Source organism: Populus trichocarpa, chromosome 1, assembly GCF_000002775.5.
Source record: "Populus trichocarpa isolate Nisqually-1 chromosome 1, P.trichocarpa_v4.1, whole genome shotgun sequence".
NCBI lineage: Eukaryota > Viridiplantae > Streptophyta > Magnoliopsida > Malpighiales > Salicaceae > Populus > Populus trichocarpa.
Genome location: NC_037285.2, coordinates 11,881,146 through 11,902,467, shown reverse-complemented (window position 1 = coordinate 11,902,467; position 21,322 = coordinate 11,881,146). Strand labels below are relative to the sequence as shown.

Sequence of the window (21,322 nt, the reverse complement as noted above, 5' to 3'; positions counted from 1 at the left end):
TTTTAAATTGATTTTTTTTTTCAATTTCAACTTTCAGTATTAACTTGTTTTGGAATTGAACTTCTTGATTGAGTCTTAATTTGAGATTTCAAGAGTCGCTAGTTTGAAAAATTAACTCAGATTTAGGAGATTCGTTTGGATTTGCTTGTTTTTTTTTTAGAGCTCATATTTTTTAGTCTCATCTGTCAACATTTATTTAATTGGAGATTGGGATCTATCATTATTTTTACTTTCTTTTTATAAGATTTTTTATTAATTTAGAAAATGACACAAGTTTTCTTGAATATTTTTATTTGTTTTTCTTTGTTAAATTTAATTTTTTAAAAAGAAATTTTTCTTTTGAATTAAATTAAATTAATTGATTAAATGTAATTATGAGATGCTCGCTCCATGATATTTCATTTGGTTTGTCTTCTAGGTCGTTGCTTTAACGGTGTGTGCAATTTTTTTTGGTGTCGTCGTGCAACCTTTCATCGTCATGTTAGAACCGTCTCCGTAAGCCTTTTTTGGAGGTGGGGTGGTGTTTATGGTAGAGTAAAGGTGAGTATCCAATGAGCTTCTTTTTTTTTCTTCTTCTCTAGAATATGATATTGACAATTTATTTTTTATAGTTAATTATTGCCAATTTTTTGGTTCTCTTTATTTGTTGTCAATATTTTTTTAAAATCAAATTATTGAATTAATTGATCTTATTGAACTCGGTCAAGTCAATGACTCGAGTCTTAGTTTTTGTGTTTTATTTTTTAAAAGATATTTGCATTGACTAAATATTTTTTTATGTTAGAAAAAATTTGACTCGGCTCACAACATAGCGTGGGCCACCTATCCAGTCTCATCTATTTTCCTTCCAAATTACACTTTTATTGTTTTTTTTTTTTTACTAGCCGTCATATCATGCCTATTCAAAGGGATATTCCTCTCTGATCTTGATTTCGTAGCAAAGCCAACGAGTAACAAATTCCAAGTGCTTTAAGTTTAGAATAATTTAAATCAAAGGACCAAAAAAGAAGGAAAGTAAAACATACATGAGGATGAAAACTAAAACTAAATTCTCATAGAAATTATTAAGAACACACTAAATACCATATAAAAAAGGATTAAAAATATATTCATGAAGGTTAGGCTTGGGTTCGGATTTTAGAACTAGGCTTGAGTGTGGCTCGTTTCTTTATTCAAGCCAGGCTAATTAGCCCTTAGTTATAAATTGTTATGTTCAAGCCCAAGGAACTACAACTTGTTTTAGGCTAGGGATAGTCTGTAGAGCTCAGCTAACAAACCCATGGCCATATCTAAGACTGAGTGGCTACTGTACCGTAGTGTGGTTTTTGTATCTTAGTGTTTTACGAAAAAATCTTTTCTTGAGAAAAACAACTGTTTTAGAAAATATTGTTTTTCTTAAAAAAAAAAGTTATTTTAAGTTGATTGAGCGTGTTAAAAAAAATATTTTCTTGTAAAATAAATTATTTTTCATTAATAATTTTGAATAATAATATTAAAATACAAAAGTGGCGATGTTGATTATAAAAATAGTAATGATGATGTTAGTATTATTAATGATTATAATAATATTAGTTGGTGGTAACAGTGATGTTGGTGAGATAATCCGATAAATTATAATTATTGTGGCAACAATGATACAAAAATTTGGCATATGAACTCAAGTTTTGAATATTTTTTCCCTTGAAATCTATCCATGTTTTAACTGGTTTGTATTTACACCAGTTAGGTCGACCAGGTCATATCAAGTCAACTCACATCCATTTTAATTTGGAACCCGAGTAAGGTCAGAGGCCGAGTCTAAAGGTCTCAAGGTTGACCTGTCGGACCAAGTTTGGTGACAACCAAATTTTTTACCTTGACAATGTGCAGGCGATGTAATGTTTTTATATTTTATTTTTTACCTTGACAAACACGTTGTTGTAACCCTTTCTTTTATATATATATATATATATATATATATATATATATATATATTGAGATGATGAAGTTTTGTATCGACTTGAGTTAATATGTCAAACTTATAATTCAAGTCATGAACCTAATTGTATTTAATAACCTTTTTTAGAATATATTTTTTATTTAATTATACAACAATAGAATCAAAAAGCACAAGGAAGCCATCAAATAAAATATAAAAAAACAATTCATCGTGAAGGGTTGTACAAAAAGAGTATTTGGTGATGTTATAAAAAGAATGCTATAACCTTGTTCATAAACATATGAAAAATCAAATGACATTTAATCAAATAATACCCAAAACAAATTTAGTGATTGAATAAAATTAAAAAATAATAATCATAAAGGGTTGTATAAAAAGAGCATTTGCTAATATAATTAAAGAAATGTTATGATCTTAGTTAAAAAATATTAAAACTTTAATGGTATTTAATAAAAGAAACTCAAATTATTTTTTAATTAATCTATTTAAATGGATTTAAATTAAAAATATAGGAATAAATTAAAAAAACAAAGAAGAAAAATCGGTTAGGTGCGTGGGCTTGAGCGTTTGACACATAAAGAAGGAGGTAGACCTCCGAGCCAGGCTTGGTAAAGTACGAACGTCGTCCGATCTTTTCATTTAAAACAAAATCAATTTAGAAATGACGCACCGCCTACAATTGTAGATTTCAACAACCATAAAGGTCTTTAAAAAGTCAGGGCTAGTGTTATTTTGATCTAAAAACTCATTTTGAATCTATTTTTTTAACCTAAAAACACCCCATAATCTTGAATAAATCCATATCTTAATCTCAATATAACCTTTAATCGATCAGAAAATCTAAAATCATCCAAAAATATTATCGATACCAGATCTACTTTTTTCAGTAAGATAAAATGCGATAGAACCTAAATGAAACTCCTCTCAACAAATACACCCGTTGACACGAAGATCAGGTATTTTAGTTGTCGAAAAATGACAATTGACAATTGTTTCTCGCCTCATTTATTTTTCAATGAGTTTTTATCACCTTTCTTAAACTTAAAGACCAAAAAGTAATAAAAATAAAGTTTTGGACTAAAACCTAAAAGTTTCAAACTAAAAAAACCTAAAATTCACATGCCAAACTAAAAGGAAAAAATATCCACATGCCAAATCCCCAACAAGTTGCAGAATAAACATTGAAAAAAACTCTTACATTGTTACCTATTGTCAGAATTGATCTCTTGAGTCTTAATTTTTGTATGTAAAAAAAGTGAATTTCATTTTACAAAATTAAATATCAACCCAATACCAGACTCTTTTTCTTTACCATGATAATTTTATAAGAAACAAGCTGAAATTAATTATTATGCTCAAATCTCAATCAACATAATAAAGAATTAAAACTAAATTAAGAGAACAAATTATATGGTGATCAAAGCACAAAGATTCTCAGGAGCCAAAAGAAGAGGAAGAAGCATTGTGCCTTCATAGTGCACTCAGCAGTAAATTCAACACACCTTTTAGTTTTTCTTTAATTTAATATAATGTAGTGATATGTCATTGTCGTTATTAAAATAATTGTCTATTTGAAACCTTATTAACAATACTTGATACATTGTTTGACCTTATTAACAATACTTGATACATTGTTTGACCTTATTAACAGTTGAATCCATCAAACAGTTCATTCATCTCTAGAGTCTAGAGATTATATCAATCTTGGTCAATATCCTCGTAGAAAACAAAATCTAAAAATTGTCTGCTAATTACTATTAAATAATATTCTTAGTCTATCCAGCTCATGCAATTACATGTGGAATTAAGCTTACATGATCTGCCACTTTATAAGATAAATACACAGAAATGAACATAAGTCACCACTTCATTAATTGTCGCAACATGTCCCCTACACGAACTCGTTGTTCTTGCTTGATCAAAGGTCAAGGTTTCTTCACAACATTATGAATGATGATCAGAGGGGACATCATTGATTAACATAAGATTATTGTAATGAGAAGAGAGAGAGAGAGAGGGGCTGAATGCAACTCTCTTTTTGTCTTCTTTCCAATTTGCTAAATAGGGTTCGGGGGCTGGCCTTTTTATCCCCTTTTAACATTTTCCAAAAGACGAAATTATAACAACGCATAATAATCATGGAAATATATAGTTAGATTCAACCACCTTGACTCAGCGCAAGTCTCTCTCCCTTTAACTGAGAAGATTTAGTTTATCTGATCGGGTTTTAAATTTAATTTTTAAAAATTATTAGTTTGAATTTTATAAATTTCAGAACCACTAAAAATTTACATAATTATTAATTTTAATATTTTTAAAATTAATTAAAATAACACATATTAATCCGAACAATTTCATTAATAATAATAATAGTAGTAAAAAGTCTCTCTCCCTCTCTCTCACTGACACAATAATTTGCTGGATGCAGCCAAAATCTTGAGTTGTAGCTTTTCCTTTATGATTATTACCGAATCTTAACGCCATCTCTAAAATGCAATCTCACCCACTGATGTGGGAAAGCAACCTGTCCCATCTCTCGCGCTCGATCTTCGCCTCTCGTAATGGTCCTGTTCGGTCGTGGTCCAGGCCAAAAATAGGAACATCGTAGCTACCCGTCTTGTAACAATGGCGATGGCCGTGAACTTCTTACTGCCTGTGTAAAAGGCAGTTATAGTGATCCAAGGGAGTATTTATTGAGTTCAAGCTCTGATATTGGGATTCAAAAAAATTGTTGTATTCGATTTTCATGCATTTATGCGTAAACTGATTTTTTGTTCTAATTAGATATAGATAAGATACCTATATCCATGCATTCATCATGATTTTTTCCCCTCAACATCCTTTTCCGATTAAAATATGAAGTAATAGTAGAAAGAGTAAATCTAATAAGTACTTAACACCGGACAACAGCTCAAAAGTATCATTATGATAATGTTGAAGGCGATTTATGAAAGCCAATACGGGTGGTGTCTTTGTCCAGGCAATAAATAAATAACCTGTCCATATTTTGACTCCTCTGTTCCAAGTTAACACAGAAATTCTGAACCGTTGATGACACAGGGGAGGTGGTGGTGTTAACCATGGTCCAAGGCACCGAGGGACAAAGGGACCGAAAGCACTAGACAAAACAATGACAAGGGGGATAAGGTGGTTTTCTCATTTTCCAATTCCCCATAAAAGAACGAGCCAGGAGCCTTCCTATTTCTTCCATTATCGACCCTTCACTAAACAGCACTCATGACCATGACCAAACTTTTCTCTGTGCATTTGATCATTTCACATTTGATTTTGTGGTGTTCTACACACACATCCGACTCATCAAATGAGACTTTGATGACCCCTTTTTGGGTCAATTTTGTTTTTTGTTTTTTGTATCCCACTGCATTGAGATTTTTGGACAAATTCCCAGCGTGGTTTTGCATATGTTTTTCTTTGTAACTGGAAAGTGGTCAACTTGATACATAGATTTGAGACGTTCAGCGATGGAAATTTCAGAATTAATTGTCAGAATGTAAGAAAAGAATGAAGAAGGACTTCTGGTTGAATTTCAGCAGGCAGAATGTTTCAAGTGCTACTTACATGAATTCATGAAAGCAGACTATCAGAATTTCTTTAGCAGGATACATCTTTGAGAAACAGAACAGAGAGAGAATTCGTTAAACCCCTTACAGAGAAAGAAACAGGGATCCAAGAATTTGCCTTTTGAATTCTCGACCAGAAATTGTACTGTATCACTGGCTTCTGATATAGTTCCCTTAATCCTTGGTAAATCTATTTGGAAATTACTGCGTGTCCTTCAATTAAAAGACTGCTAGTATGAAGGTTGAACTGAAAGGCCAAATGGAGTCAAGCTGGCAAAAACATCCACATCGTTGCAAGAAATTTTCCATGGAAAAAGATTTGAGCACTAATGTAAAACGCAACTGGTATATTCATAATGATGGTTTATTGGTTAAGAGGGGAGGGATTAGAATCTGTGAGACTATGATTCAAGTCTCATATCACTGCACATACTCTAAATTCATTATTCATTGATACAGATACAGTGCAATAGAGTTTGTGTCCTTCCAAGAACAAGCTAAGAGGCCTATGAGCCGGGCTAGTTTTGTCTTTTCGCATGACTTACTGGTTATTATTCATCAATGATTTGGCCGCGAATATATGTGACTTTTTCATTTTTTAAGAATAATCAAATAACTTAATTACCATTCGAATCAAAAAAAATTTAAATTGTCTGTTGAGGGTATTTAAATCCTTTTTATTTTTAAAATACTGTGAAAATACATCTTTGCCCCTAGCATAAAGAAATAAAACATGCATTCAGGGGAAATTCTCACTCAGGGTTTTTTTTTTAATTTCATAACCATAAGGGGTAATTTGATTATTTTAAATTAATTAATTAATATTAAAATTTAAAAAGCTATTGACGCATGCTGTCCACGCGCCAGCGCAAGGGAGGCATCCCAACTCTTTGGGCGGCACATGCGTCGTCTTCTAATGGCCAAACCTGCCATTTTATCGTGTCGTTGAAAACATCTGTGTTCTTTTTCTCTTGGTGTGGTGTATGTTGGTAGAGGTAAAGTAGTTTTTTGCCGGTGAGCCTCTCTTCTTTTCCCTCTCCTCTCCTAAATAATATACCTTAGTCTTCTATATTTTTGGAATTTCAATTTCAGTATTTATTCTTTTGATTTCTAAATTTTGTTCATGGTCTTTTTGTAAAAATTTTATTTTTCTTTGAAATTAGTCTTTCAATTCCAATCTGTCATGTATTATTTTTTCCATTTCAACTTTTATTCTTTTGATTTATAATTTTTTTTCTTTGTTTTTTTTGTAAAAGTTTTATTAGTTTTTAATTTTATCATTCGATCCTATTTATGGTTTATTTTTTTTTTCAATTTGGTCTTTATTTTTTTGATTTTTATCCATTTTTAATTGATTTTTTTTAATTTTATTCTTTAACACTGAGTTGGTTGAGAATTAGACTTTGTATTTTTTTTTACTTTCGATGAGGTTGTCTTGATTTCATAACTCGGGTTGCGGGTTTGAAGGTTAACCCGCGTTGACTTAGGTCTTTTTTTATCCTTTTTTAATTCAATATTTTTTTTAGTATTTTATTTAGAAATATATCTAAATAATATTTTATATTTTATATTTTATATTTTATATTAATATATTAAATTGATTTAAAAAAAACTATTTTTAAACAAAATTTTTTTATCTTTTTTAAAACACTGCCAACCATGTTACCAGACATGTTATTTTATACAGAGAGGCGCACTCACGTTTACACTTCTGTGAATAAAAAAATAAATGTGACGGCAACCAGATGCTCTCTTAAATACTTTAAGATTTTTTTTATTAATTAATAATTATGGGTTGTAGGTTCATTCTGTATTAGAGGATTGGAGTTGAAAATCCTCTTTAACGAATAAGTGTTACTATTAGTGGAGTTGGAATCTGATTGATAATTAATGGTCAATTAAATATTAATATCCAGTTTCTTTTTACATTTTAATTTTTTTTAAAAAAGATTTTTTTTATTTTCAGATTATTTTGGTGTCAAAAATAAATTTTAATAAATAAAAAAAATATATTTTTAATATATTTCCAAACAAAATTTACTTTTAAAAAAACTGTTATTACAATCACCTTTAATATTTTTTATATACATTATTATTATTATTATTTTATTAACTAGTAAAGGAATTGAGTTCACAAGGGAACGGAATTAACTATTAAGATGTGCGTTACAAGTGTACTTTCCATCTAGTCTAGGTGTGAATTCAGAGAGTTCTAAGCTCCACTAAGGCCTGTTTGGTTCATTTTAAAAAGGTTGATAAAAAAAACCCAGTTAGCACTTTTAGGGCTCTCTTTTTTAGCAAGGGACCCAGTTTGATGACACAAACACTCCCATAAAAGAATGGAAAAGTGTTTTGTCTGACTCAGGATGACGTGGAAGGAGGAGACCATCAAGAAAACCCAAATTCCCCAATCAATGCCAGGCTTGACCACTCTACACTGACATCTTTAAAGTGAGTTCAATTAGGGTTATGACATCATGCTCTACAAACATCCAAAATTAGGGCACAGAAGAGGTGTGGATTAGCAAACTCTATAGAAAGATTAGTACCAATCTAGTATAAAACAGTTGAAATTTGTGTACGTATAATAATTTTTTTTTAATATCAATATATTAAAATAATTTAAAAAGATTAAAAAATTAATTTTAAATAAAAAATTTAAATTTTGAACAAGTAATATTTCGACTACATTACTAAATAACCACGAGAGTCAAGTGCATAGTTTTTAGATCTGACCCGGTTCAAAACCCAGGTTCCGGATTTTGATCGGGTCGTCCGGATCAATTTTTTTTTAAAATCAAAACGACGTCATTTTAGTAAAAAAAATCAACGGGTTGCAACCGGGTTTTTGATCGTGTCTTGCCGAGTCAACCGGATCACAGGGTCAACCGGGTTCTCCCATCCCCTGTTTTTTCTTCAAGCCGGCCCGGTTCTAGCCCTGAGTCGGCCGGGTTCCGGATCAATCCACCGGGTCGGGCCGAGTTTTAAAACTATGGTTAAGTGTTGACAGAAATGGAGATAGCAGTTCACCTCTTCTATCACTCATTGACTAATAAGAAGCATAGGGAAGAAAACCATAACTAAGACTTGCCGTTAATTTTGCTGATACTCTAAATATAACAAGCATACAATTTTCCTTTCAAAATTTGTTCAAGGATCCATTTTCAAGGTGAGACACTCGTAAAAATGATTTCTTTTCTATATTATAGAGCTTCACTTTTTCTTTTTTTAATTCAACTCCTAATTTTTTTCATTCCCACTCCCCTTCCTTTTTTATTTTTATTTTTTATTCTTCTCTCAATCTTGTTATTAGAATTGTTTAACAACTATTTATATTGTTTTGGATTGACGGGGTTAAATATATTATATTGAATAATTTTTATTTAATTTAATTTTAAATTTGAATTAAATAAAAAGTTGAATAAAAAAATTTCAATGTTGACTCGTTGATCAAGTTTAATGAAAAAATCAAATAATTTTTTACAGCCTCGGAAAAAAATTTAATCCAAAACAAGTAAATAATAACAAGCTAAAAGCAATCAAAATTAGCGATCTTCGTAAGTAACGGTTGATTTTGGCGGGAAGGTAAAAAAAACAGTTAGGTGTGAAGTGTGGAGTAGTTTAACTTAAAGTAGGGCCCATCCTGTGGAATTTTGGGTACGCTCTAGACAAGCAATTCCTCCACTTTCGGTGTGCAAAATTTTGGACTTGTTGCCTTACCTCCATCCCTATTTATAAACACTCACGTTGCAACTCTATTTTTACTCTACCAGGCTCTGCCTTCTCTCTTCTTTAGTAGTCACACACATATACGATCTAGACCTTGCTTTTCTCAATTTCGCACGCATAAAGTTTTTCGAGTCCAATCCGTTCAAAATTTGCAGTTTTTGAAAGATTCTTGAGAATAGTTTTGCCTTCTGGTCATTACAACAAGTTCCAGTTTTGGAAGTTCTAACGAGTTTTTCCAGACAAAGTTTTTTTTTGAGTTCACTATCTAAGTTTGCCTTTAAGACAGATTCTGGATTCTGGGTATTGGTTAAAATCTAAGTTTTTAGATTCATTCCAATCTTCATTTTGTGACTAAATTTTGTGGGGGTTGGTGGAGGCTTAATATTTGATCATAAGGAAGTTGAGTTTCAAAGGAAAATGATTCTGTTCTCCAATGGGAGCAACCTGTGGAATTTGCGCTTGATTTTTGGTAAAAGATCTAGTGTTAACAAGAACTTTTATTTTTGGATTTTTCAAATCTTTAATAGAAACAGACTGGGCACTTAACAAGAAACCTTCGTAACTCTACTCTGTTTACTCTGTTTCTGTTTCTGTTCTGTTCCTTTTCACTCTAGGTGTAGAGAACTTGGTAGATTGAGATAATGGGAGGGGCTTCATTGCCTCCGGGATTTCGTTTTCATCCAACTGATGAGGAATTGGTAGGGTATTACCTGCAAAGGAAAGCTCAAGGGCTTGAAATTGAGCTTGAAGTGATCCCCGTGATCGATTTGTACAAATTTGATCCATGGGAATTGCCAGGTAACTCTTCTTCTAACCCATATTCTGTTAAATTTACTCCATGTAATTAAGATCTAAATTGTTATGGAGCAGTTAATGTTTCGTCGAAGTTCTTCATTCCTGTCCAAAAAATGATCGGCATGAGAACGTGAATTGTTAATTAATACCCCTTTGGTTTGAGAGAGGTGAATATGACACATAAAATGCTACCTGGCTTTTAGATATCCATGGAGTATGAATTAGTTTTTGGTGGGCAAGTTTTGACCGAAGCTCAATCAATTCATATGTTGTTGCTCTGTAGATGTGAGCTGTTATGGTGGGAAAGTAGCTTCATTACAGTCTGAAGTCTGAACACAGATTTTTTTAGTATTGGAAAAGCAAGTTTTTGTTTATTCTTGATAAGAGTATCCTCTTTGTTTTGTTTTTTTATTGATTACATTTATCAATGGAGCTCACGTAACAGGGGCCTGAACTTTTTCCTTACAAAGTCCGGTTCAACCGGATTCCTTCATCTTCAGTAACAGTTTATTCTAAGGAAAGCACTATTAGAAACAGCTCCACCCTCTAATTTTCCTATGGATCACGTTGTTCTAGGAATTCGGAAATATGACTTTCAATATGTGATTTGCAGAAAAGTCATTCCTGCCGAAACGGGATATGGAGTGGTTCTTTTTCTGTCCCAGGGACCGTAAGTATCCAAATGGTTCAAGAACAAACAGGGCCACTAAATCTGGCTACTGGAAGGCTACTGGAAAAGACCGTAAAGTTGTCTGTAAATCTGCCGTGACTGGGTATAGAAAGACCCTAGTTTTCTATCGCGGACGGGCTCCTTTAGGAGATAGGACTGACTGGGTAATGCATGAGTATCGCCTTTGCGATGATATTTCTCAAGGATCACCCAATCTTAAGGTAAGCACATTAAGTTCAATGAGTATTGAGCATATATTTGAGTTGCTAAGGAGACTGAGGAAGTATGTGGTCATTGTATTTCTCCAGGGAGCTTTTGCTTTGTGCCATGTTGTTAAAAAGAACGAGCAAGGTCTGAAGATAAGCGATTCCCAAGGAGAGCCTAAAGCCAAACAGGTCGGCAGTAGCTCGAGCAATGTGGATTTCACCTCAGCTGTAATCTCGAACGAGCCTTCGAACATCTCATTTGACATGTCTTCTCAAGCAAGTTACCTGTATAACAATGAGAGTCGATATTCGAGTCCTATCACTTCTCCTTATCAAGTCGCACCAATGTCAGACTTTGAGCCAGCTGCTTCAATGGAGAGTTATCCTTCAAGCCATTGGATCTCACCTGATCTAATTCTTGATTCCTCAAAGGTATAGCTCAGGAAAAAGGCAATTAATAGACTACATTGTTATATCATGAAGATTCTTAAACCTTTTCTATGGTTTTGTGTCAGGACTATTCACAAGTACATGAAACTGCAGCTCAATACCTTCCACAGTACGAGTATCCAATCTCCATGAATACTTGGCAGCCAGACAGACATAGAGAATTCTCGCCAGGTTCATCATACTCGAATTTCACAGGAGAAATTGAACCTCCTGATGATCTCAGTCACATTGGCTTCATGTCACCTTACTCAGGACATGGAAACTACTTGGGTTTTGGTGGAAATGATGACATGCACTATCAAGGTTATTGACCAGATCAGTTCACTAAGATATGCATAACCCTTCGAAAAAGAAAAAGGAGAGATCATTGTAACTCTTTTTTGCATTGCAGGATTTGAGCCCAGGAACCAAGCTCCAATCTGCAAGCAAGCAAGTGGAGATGGTAGTTTGGGGGAATATGGCGGTCTTTGGTCGCAAGAAGACAATATGGTGATTGTGATCTAGCTAGGGGTCTACCCTGAGCAGAACAATCAAGTAGGGGGTCTCCAAGACAACGCCTTTTAATGTTTGTTCTTGGAAGGGAAATAAAAAATAAATCCCTTTCCTATTATGTTAAAATGAGATGTGTTTGGTATGTTATCTTTTTTTAGTAGCTAAATGTTATCTCAGTTTTTGTTTATTCAGTAAGGTTGTACCAGCCCCTGGTGGTAATCACTTTCATAGATTTCACCACTAGTTGGTTAATTTCAACTTGAATTGTCTGTGTCTGTGGCTTTAAGAAATAAAATACGCTTCTTTCATGGAAGAAGCTTCATTAGATGCTGTAAGCATTCAAAATCAATGTTCTGCCATTACAAGACCACACCATGGCTTCTTTCTCACACGCAATTAAGCACATCAACAACAATCATGCCCATTTCTTCACATGTTTTATGGAATTCATTGCGTTCTGATCTGATCCCTATTTTGAAAACATAGAATAAAATTGCAGCATGATATGAGTTGAGCAGACGTGATTGTGTTAGGGTGGGGTATGCTGTGGAGACTTGAGACTGCTTCTGCTTCAACTTTCATATACAACAATTTTTATCTTCGCTCTCCACACTTTGTCAGACTGCTTGGAGCTTTTGAATGTAATATTCTCTTGAGATTTAAAGCATGCACATGTCATAAGCGAGCCCACAAAAAAAGTTGCTTTGAGAAACCCACTTTTATCTTTTGGTCGGCCTTGGATATCACGTTGGAGGATCAATCAGTGTGCAGGTCACTCCATATCCAAACAAATTCTAGCTTCCAGTGTTGATAATAGCTCTGGAGAGGTCATTCTTATTAGATAATGAACTTGCTATCTTTTCCATTGTCATAAGAAAATAACCGCCCAAGGCCATTCCACCAAAGCAAAGATCTTGGTCAAGTTTAGCCTTCTTGTGCTCTTTCTTGCTGCTATGGTTAATTATGGGTTAACTGACGCCTATAGCATCAACCTTCAAAGAGCCCTAGGCACCCCAGTACTGTTTGCGGCGACGAACTCAAGGGAAGAACTAGAGCCATGCGCAGGTCGATCTCAATATTTATGGTTAAACCGTACCAAACTAGACTTTAATGAACCAATTTTGCAGTCTAAGGCAATGCCTTGAAAAGGAATATAGTGCTGAAACTTGTTGACGATGAATATTCGTCCATTTCCCTGTTACGAAGCTCTCCATCGATATTGAGCTTCAGTTGCTTTCAGGAACGACCAATCACTTGCGTGGAGGAACAATGAAAGGAATAATTACTAGCAAAGTTGCAAATTTATCATTAACTAATGATTACTGTAGTTAAGATTGCCAATGGGAGCACAAAGGGCTCAAAAGCAAAGAGCCACTTAGCAGATATCTAATATACCCATCTAATCAGATTTAGAGACTTCTTTCACTTTGGTAAGAATCTTGACAAAGAGAGTAACGCTAATGCAACCTTTAAGAATGCTTTCCTAAAAGGCCTATTATCCATAAACTCTTTACATGCCACACCAACCAATATTCTCCAAAAATAGATTCTGCCACCCCCCTCTACTCCTCCCTCAAGAACACCTACACTTTGGCCTTTATTTGAACGTGTGGGCGGCCCCTTTCCCTCGCCAATCAAACACAAGATTTAGTGGTTTATTTATAAAATTTCCCATAACGTTATTTTCCACTTAGGAAACAAGTTGCAGCAGAAAAGAAGTGCACCATTTAAGTTAACTAGACATGCATCATTGTAGCAGAGTAAAGTTTTGGAGGGATTGAGATTTTTGAGATGCCTAAATGATTCTGGACGTGTCAGTGATGTCGTGTTTGGACAGGTTTCGTTTGACTTACGAGGATATACTTTAAATGGTTAATACCTTAGTATCCATATACCTTAGTAAAGACTTGCGATCTGGGGACTGCAAAAAGCTTGGAGGGAGCGTAGTTCGTGTTTCTTAAAAATTTTAATTTTTTTTGTTTAATTTTTTTTTATGTTTTTAGGTTGTTTTGAAGTGCTAATATCATAAATAATTTTTTTAAAATAAAAAAATATTTTAATACATTTTCAAGTAAAAACACTTTAAAATACAATCACTACCATATTTTTAAACATTCATTATCATCAAATATAGATTTATTGCCATCCTCTATCCCCTCTTGTATTGTGTCCTATATAGGGATTGAAAAAAATTAAAAAAAGTTTTGTTTAAATTTTTTTATATTTTAGATTATTTTGAATATTTTAAAAAATAAAAAAAATATTATTTTAACATATTTTAAAATTATTTTGAAAAATAATAGCTATTATTTTTTCAAATACCTTTTTAATTAATTTTTAGTATACGGATAATCCTAGTCTAGACCTGGCTTGCCTCAAGTCCCCAATGCCAGAATTGGTATCGGGCCCTGCAAACCCGCCCATGACAGGTGCTAGTGGAGGCCGGATGAGCAACCCATCAGGCCCACACCCAGGCCCATCTCGAGCATAATAAAAAAAGGGCTGCACCCTTGCCACAACTTAGGGCAAGATGATGAGGTCAATTTTCTCGTTGTATGTTCAGTAGAAGAGAAATGAATCAAGAGTGCCTTTCATTGATTTACAATATCAAACGGGACCTTATGATGAAATTATATTTATAGTGCATAGTATTAGATTATTATTTCTTTGAGAATACGTTATATTCGATTATTTAACACATGTTTAGTTCTATGTACATTTACAGTAAATCCTAGATTAATTGTATATATAGTCAGTTTGTAACTAGCTAGTTCCCTTTCGGGATGGAGCAAATTTGTTTTTTCAACACAAAAAAGAATGTGCAGGCATAGCTACCACTTAGAATTTTTAGTTGAAGCTCATCTATCTTATTACCGTGTGTCTATTTGTTTTAGATATTGGCCAACTGTCTTCTTCTTTGCCCTCTCCTAGCTTCTCTCCCATGTTGGGTATTCATCTGACATTAACATAATAAAATACAAGACTAAATTGAAGATTTTTTTTTTTAATTTGGGACTAAAATGAAAGAAGAAGACTTGGGCTCGGGTAGGGTGCGATGTAGGACTCAATTGAAAAGCTATTATAGAATAAGGGGCTAAACTGAATGAAAAGAAAAAAACAGGCTGATATGTGTAATACACGCACCATTATATAAAAAGAGTTGTCGTGTTGGGGTGGCACATTCAACTTCCTTCGTGCTCGGAAAACGACCATTCTTGGTACTTGTGGCTTCGTCTCATTGAGGTGGTCATGTCATGGCAGCATGTGTTTGAGAAGGAGGTTCGATTCAATGTGGCTCCTACATAGTTTTTCCTCTCTTTCTTTTCTTTTCTCACTCTCCTCCCATTGTTTTGCGCTCATGGTTTCTTCTCTTGAAAGAAAAGGGATGTTTCTTTTTTTCATTTCAATTCTAGTCCTTTCATTTTCAAATATTTGGAAAATAAAAAATCAAAACTATTTTTTTTGTAAAATCAAGTATCAACCCAAAGTCAAAATATTTTTTGAAACTGTGAGAACCCCATACAAATAATCAAATCAAGCTGTCAATTCAAATCTCAATCTAGCCAGCTATGAAAGGATCTAATTAGAAAAAAAAGATCACGAGAAAACTTAAAGGATAAAAAAAGACAAACAGTGAGTTCACAATAAATGAAATAGTAAATACCCAGGCCAATTAGTTTTTTTTATTTATTGAATTTCTAATTGGACTATTAGATTTTTTTTTAATGAAAATCACATTTTATTTTGTAATTTATTTTTTCTTTTCTTTTATTGTGGTTGAATTTTGATTTGAAATTAATAGAAATAATTTTTTTTAATGATTCAATACATCATAACTCTTTCTTTTTAATTGATTTTTCTAGTTTTATTAAACATGGCTTGATAGGTAACCCGGTGATTCGCTGACTTTGAAACCTTCCAGAGCCGAGTTGCATGTCAAACCGGGTAAGAGATGACATGGTCAAACTTAATAGACTTAACTGATCAATTTGCAACTTGGTCAACTAGGTCAGAGGCCAAGTGAAACTTAGTTTGAATTTTTTTTTTAAAAAAATAGAACTAAAGTCATTTAAACTTTTTAGAATTTTTTTTTTAAATGACACAATTTTAAATCGACTCGGTCAATTTGGATTGACTCACTCAACCCACTCCTTGAGCCGAGTCACGAGGTGAAGCAAGTTTTATAACTATAGTTTTTTCATTCTAGAGTCATATTGTTCTCATGTTAATCACATTTTGACTTATGCCATCGTCTTCTTTTTATGTCAATCTTTCAAAAAAAAGAATTGTACTCCCATTTTCTTTTTCTGCTTTCTTTTTGGCGTCAGAAATAACAAGTCTCAATTGCACCTTCTTCAATATCGTATAACAATTATTAATTTACTGTAAACAAATGGAATCAAAATATAAAAGCTCATATATTCCATTGAACGTTTACCGTAAACGATACTATCTTTCATGTTAATTGTACCAGTAGTTTAGGGAGTTAAACTTCGCAAAGACACAGAGAGTGTTTTAAGAAGATGATACGAGGAAAAAGACAACGATAATGCACATTTTATTTTTACATTAATGCATTGTTTACATTAAAATTAATGCATTTTAATTTTGAATTCTTTTTTTTTCTTTCTATATTTTTACATTTTTATATATAGTCCGGCTCGATGTTAATTACATATGAAAACTATTATAACCAGTATAGCAAAACTAGTTTGCCGGTTTTTACATTTTATTCATAGTTCTAAGATGTAAAAAGTGAAAAAAAGTGTTTTTTTTTATAATTAACTTACGAGGTTGAGATCGATGAATGAAGAGAAATTGATTTTATCCTCTTGGTTCTGAATGTTATTGTGATTAATTTTAAGACTATCTAGTGATTTGACAGCTCACTATGTTTTTTTTAATTAACGTGGGTATTCGGATCAGTTTGCGCGCACATCGACTAATTCCACGAGTCCTGAAGTTAACGACCATGTAAACCTCTAGTGGCAATCATATTAGCAACCACAGGGCTCGAACCTGAGATCACAGGGGAGCAAACCCCTTAGTCCCAAACTTTTACCACTGGACCCCCTGTTAGATGGTTAGCTCACTGTGTTTAACAATATTGAACAATATTGAAAGAGGCTTGGCCTCATCATTTTCTATCAAGTATATCTTTTATTAATTCTAAGGGTATAACTTAACCGTTTAAGTTTTATGTTTGCTTTTTAGAAGTTATTAGTTAGAGTCTTGCAAACTTTAGGATCATTGTTGACTTACATGGTTGTTAATTTCAGGACCGTGAGATTAGTCGAGGTATACACAAGCTAGTCCGAATATTCATGTTAATAAAAAAAATAAAAAATAAAAAAGAGTATCTCTAGATTCCTTTCATCCTCGTATAATAGAGAGGAGAACTACCGTCACTATATACTTATTATAAAAACAACTAAAACTATAAGCGAGCGTTGATTTTACTGTTTATATAAACAATGAAAAAAGTTGATATATATTTTTAAACATCTGACCTCAAGCTTTATGTAGTAGCTGAATGGTTAAAACGTGAAAGTAATGTGAGGTTGCGGGTTTGAGACTTGAGGATATCAATTGTTTTCCTTAATGAACAAAAAACAAGGTTAATACATTGTTTTATAAGTTTTGAATTGTAGCTTTAAGTGACAAGCACCATATTTCTTTTAAGAGACTGTTTGTCTACGCGTTCGCGTTTCTTAAAAAATGCAGTAATTAGCCGTTTGGTTACGGATTGTTAACTGTGAAAAAACATGGGTCCCACCATTTATTTGCGGCTGTAACTCGATTTTTAGGAAGCAGAGAATTCATGCTTTTTCGTTACTATTCATGCTAATTGCACTGTTCACAGAACAGTGTAATTAGCAAGAACAGTGTACATTGATACACTGTACACTATAATTGCACTGTTCAGTGAACAATGCAATTACATGAACAATTGTTTTTTTTTGTTAATTTTTTTAACAGTTTTTTTTTAAAAAAACTAGTTACACTTGTACTGATGTGAACAATATTTTTTTTCCCGAAAAACTAGTATAGAGTGAATTAAATTCACTCGCACTGTAATATCAATTTTATACCTGATAATATTTTATCTAATTTTATTACACGCTCAAATAATTATGAAAATTGTAGTTTTTATCGGATGAATTTTATACGTAATGGAATTATAAATAGTTTAATGGAATAATAAAAAATATTTTATATAAAGTATTATTTATTTCATGATGTAATAGGAGTAATTAATTTTACAGTATTTAAATTTAAAACCATCAATATTAATATATATTTTTTAAAATTATTTTATAATCTCAATTTCAAAAGCATTATTAACCAAACACATTAAACTACTTTTTCTTTAACCTCAATTTCAACCACAGTTTTAACCAAACACCTATTTTTTCAAACCAACCTCAACTAAAAGTACTTTTTATAAAACAACTTTTTTCAAACCACAACCACAACAGCTACCGCAATACCAAACACACTCTAAGACAAACACAAATGGCATGCTGTGTTTGTTTTTTTCAAGGAAAAAAAAGAGATAGAAAACCTTATCCAAAGAAAAAATAATGACTTGGCTTTTTTTAGGTTTGATACGTTTGTATTGAGTTTTATTTTTTTATTTTTTTTTTGTACTTCTAAAATTTAATAAATCCACACTAAAATTTTTATATCACTTAAAGATATTCTCTCTTTAAGATTTTTCTTCCAATTAAAGATATGTCTTCCTCAAGATTTTTTTCTCGGTAAAAATACTTTACCAAAACCAAGAGTCTTTCCCTAACTCTTAAAAGTTTACAAGTGCAATTTTGTTATCATAATTCACTCTTTTAATAAAATGGATATTACAATTGAAACTTCTAGTATCTCAATAACTCACAAGATAACACTTATAGGATTAAAAAATGTTCAAGTATAGTGAGAATGAGAATGTATACTCTTGTGTTAGGTTATGAAGGTTTGATTGCACAAATTTAAGTATATTCAATGATTGATGTTTTTGTAGTGTTTTTGCATTTAGAATAGCTTGTATATGATATATGTTTAAAATACCTTATTAATATTTCAATTAGACAAGCTATATACATGTTCTTAGCAAAAACTAGCTATTTATAGCTGTATAGCCCCGCTAATGATTGAAATGGTTGACCGGTTTAGATTGGTCAAGCTAATCGGTCAACCGGTTCCAACAGAATTGCAGGTTTTTATCACTAATGAATAAATTATTGTCTGGTTTATTTGGTCACACCAAACAGTCGACCGATTCATGCATAATTTCAATTTTCTAAGTTTAACCTAGGTGTATTCTTAGAACTATCTATATCAGTTTATTTATCAATTATTTTAAATGTATGCATAGTAAAGTATATGAGTTCATTTTACTTGTGCTATCAAGATAAGATATAAAGATTTACAATATAACACTAAAATAAATATTTAAACTAAGTCTTCATTTTGCTTCTTTTTGGACTCTTTGATTGATTTCTTTATAAAATCATTTATATTTATTCATATGACCTTTGTATAAAACTGTTTAAAATTTATTATCAACCAAGTATATTATTAGTCTAATTTTCATATTATTGTTATCATGAAGATATATAAAAATATAAATGTGTGACCTCAAGGTCAACAATTATTACTAAAACAACTAAAAGCATGGGTTGATTTAATTGTTCATATAAACAACAAATCAGGTTAACATATTATTTTAAGCATCTTATATCAAACTTGTGTTGTTTTTAGTTGGATTTTTTTTTGACAAAAATAAGGCCCACCCCTTTATAAAAGAAAAAAAAATGAGCCAAGCACATAGGCCTCCCCTAGAACACGCGCCTCGCTCTTTGGACATGCTCGGCATAGCTAGGCTTTTTTTTTGTTGGCCATTTTGTTTTTGTTGGGCTTTTTTTTTCTTTCAATTATTCCATCATTTAGTGTTTTTTTTTAAATTTTATTATTCAGTATTGAGTTGATAGTGTATTAATTTTTGTATTTTTTATCATATAACAAAAATTAAATTGATCTAGTGGAGTCCATAACCTGAATTGTGGGTTTGACAGGTTGATTAAATATCAAACAAAGAGTCAGACTGGGATTTTTGAGTTTTTTTTTATAATATTTATTATTTTTTTTTCAATTCCATCATTTCATATGTAAAAAAATAAAAAAATTAATTTGATTAATTGGATTAACCCTCCCCACCTACTCAAATCGTTAGGAGAGGAAGAACATGCATTAATTTTATTTCCAAACAAAGAATTTGATGCTGACCCGAAGCATTATATTTCAATTATAATGATAAAAACTAATGCATATCATCTGTTTGGGTATATTTTGACGATGAGTTTCAACTATTTCTGAATTAAAAGACTAGATATGCCATTAGAGGGACTCAAGAAAAAGCTTTTTAGTGGAGACAAATTGGACTACGTACAAAGTTTGCATCTTTACGTGGGTTGTTGTTTGTAGATTTTCTTGGGTCGACCACTCAAATATTCCTTATTACACGCAGATTTTTGTGTGGCTGTACATAGAGAGCATTTTATTGAATGGCAACCACAACATGTAGCAGTTCTTGCTTCAACTATTTTAAGGTAAATGAACTACAATGCCATGAATTAAACTATTTATTTAATATAAAACTATTCTTGTAATTTTATTTCATAGCTTAGATTTTTGACTTAAAGTAGTTCTTTGATAGAAATTAAACTTTGAATTAACCGTATTCATATCCTCCATAATTAATTCTGCAACTTCTTCAATGCCATGAATTATGATCTAGGCTTGCTGCAACTTCTTCAATGCCATGAATTATGATCTAGGCTTGCCTAGCCACTTTGCACCGATAAAGAAGCAAATGTCACGAGTGGAAATTAACCTTTTCAAGTACTGATCAATGCCTGTGATGATAATTTGAATTAATTTCTGGAGAAGGAAGCAAATTTAAACACATAACCAAAAATGAAAAGAAAATTAATGACTCAACATTTTATCATGTGGTTAGAAATATATATAAATCATTTAACAATATATTCAAGAAAATACACAAAATATCTCTCTAATATGTTTATAAATTATTTAAATGATATTAAGCCAGCAACATAGCCAAAGCCATCTAGGTGGAATATTTATGTCATTTTTCTTTTTCAGTATAATTTTTTGGTTTGCAAACGCTTGCTACTCATTTACTCTTTTGGTAGAAAGAAGAAAATTAAAAAAAATAGAAGCTCTCAAGCTGAAATACTCGAAGCATATATCAACAGATCAAAGACGAGGAAGTGAGGATAGGGCAGCCAAGTTGTGGATGCTGCAGAGAGAATGACCCCATTAGGCTGGCCAGGCTCCGTGATTTCCCTTGAGATAATTCTAACAGTGCCATCATAGGAATCGGGTAGAGTTAACATAATCTGAACACAACCATGAATATATAAAGGGACAAGAAATC

General features: G+C 32.2%; 1 protein-coding gene across 2 annotated transcripts; it reads left to right on the top strand.

Annotated features, from left to right (window-relative positions):
- Positions 1-9,265: 9,265 nt before the first annotated feature.
- LOC18094188 (NAC domain-containing protein 71) lies at positions 9,266-12,187 on the top strand. 2 transcript variants are annotated; one of them, XM_024596292.2, is made up of 6 exons: positions 9,267-9,718; positions 9,864-10,047; positions 10,658-10,935; positions 11,023-11,352; positions 11,436-11,673; positions 11,762-12,187. In XM_024596292.2, exons 2-6 carry the CDS (start codon positions 9,891-9,893, stop codon positions 11,872-11,874), a joined length of 1,116 nt encoding a protein of 371 aa, XP_024452060.2. In that variant the 5' UTR covers positions 9,267-9,718; positions 9,864-9,890; the 3' UTR covers positions 11,875-12,187. The 2 variants fall into 2 exon arrangements, with proteins under 2 accessions (XP_006368425.2, XP_024452060.2); XM_006368363.3 differs by having other exon boundaries at positions 9,266-10,047.
- The last annotated feature ends 9,135 nt before the right edge of the window (positions 12,188-21,322 follow it).

What these genes read in the sequence shown, in the direction of transcription:
- LOC18094188 (XM_006368363.3), top strand. Translation starts at nt 9,891, where the DNA reads ATGGGAGGGGCTTCATTGCCTCCGGGATTTCGTTTTCATCCAACTGAT. An exon ending in TGATCCATGGGAATTGCCAG is followed by an intron (nt 10,048 to 10,657) that starts GTAACTCTTCTT and finishes TGTGATTTGCAG; the next exon opens with AAAAGTCATTCCTGCCGAAA. An exon ending in TGATGACATGCACTATCAAG is followed by an intron (nt 11,674 to 11,761) that starts GTTATTGACCAG and finishes TTTGCATTGCAG; the next exon opens with GATTTGAGCCCAGGAACCAA.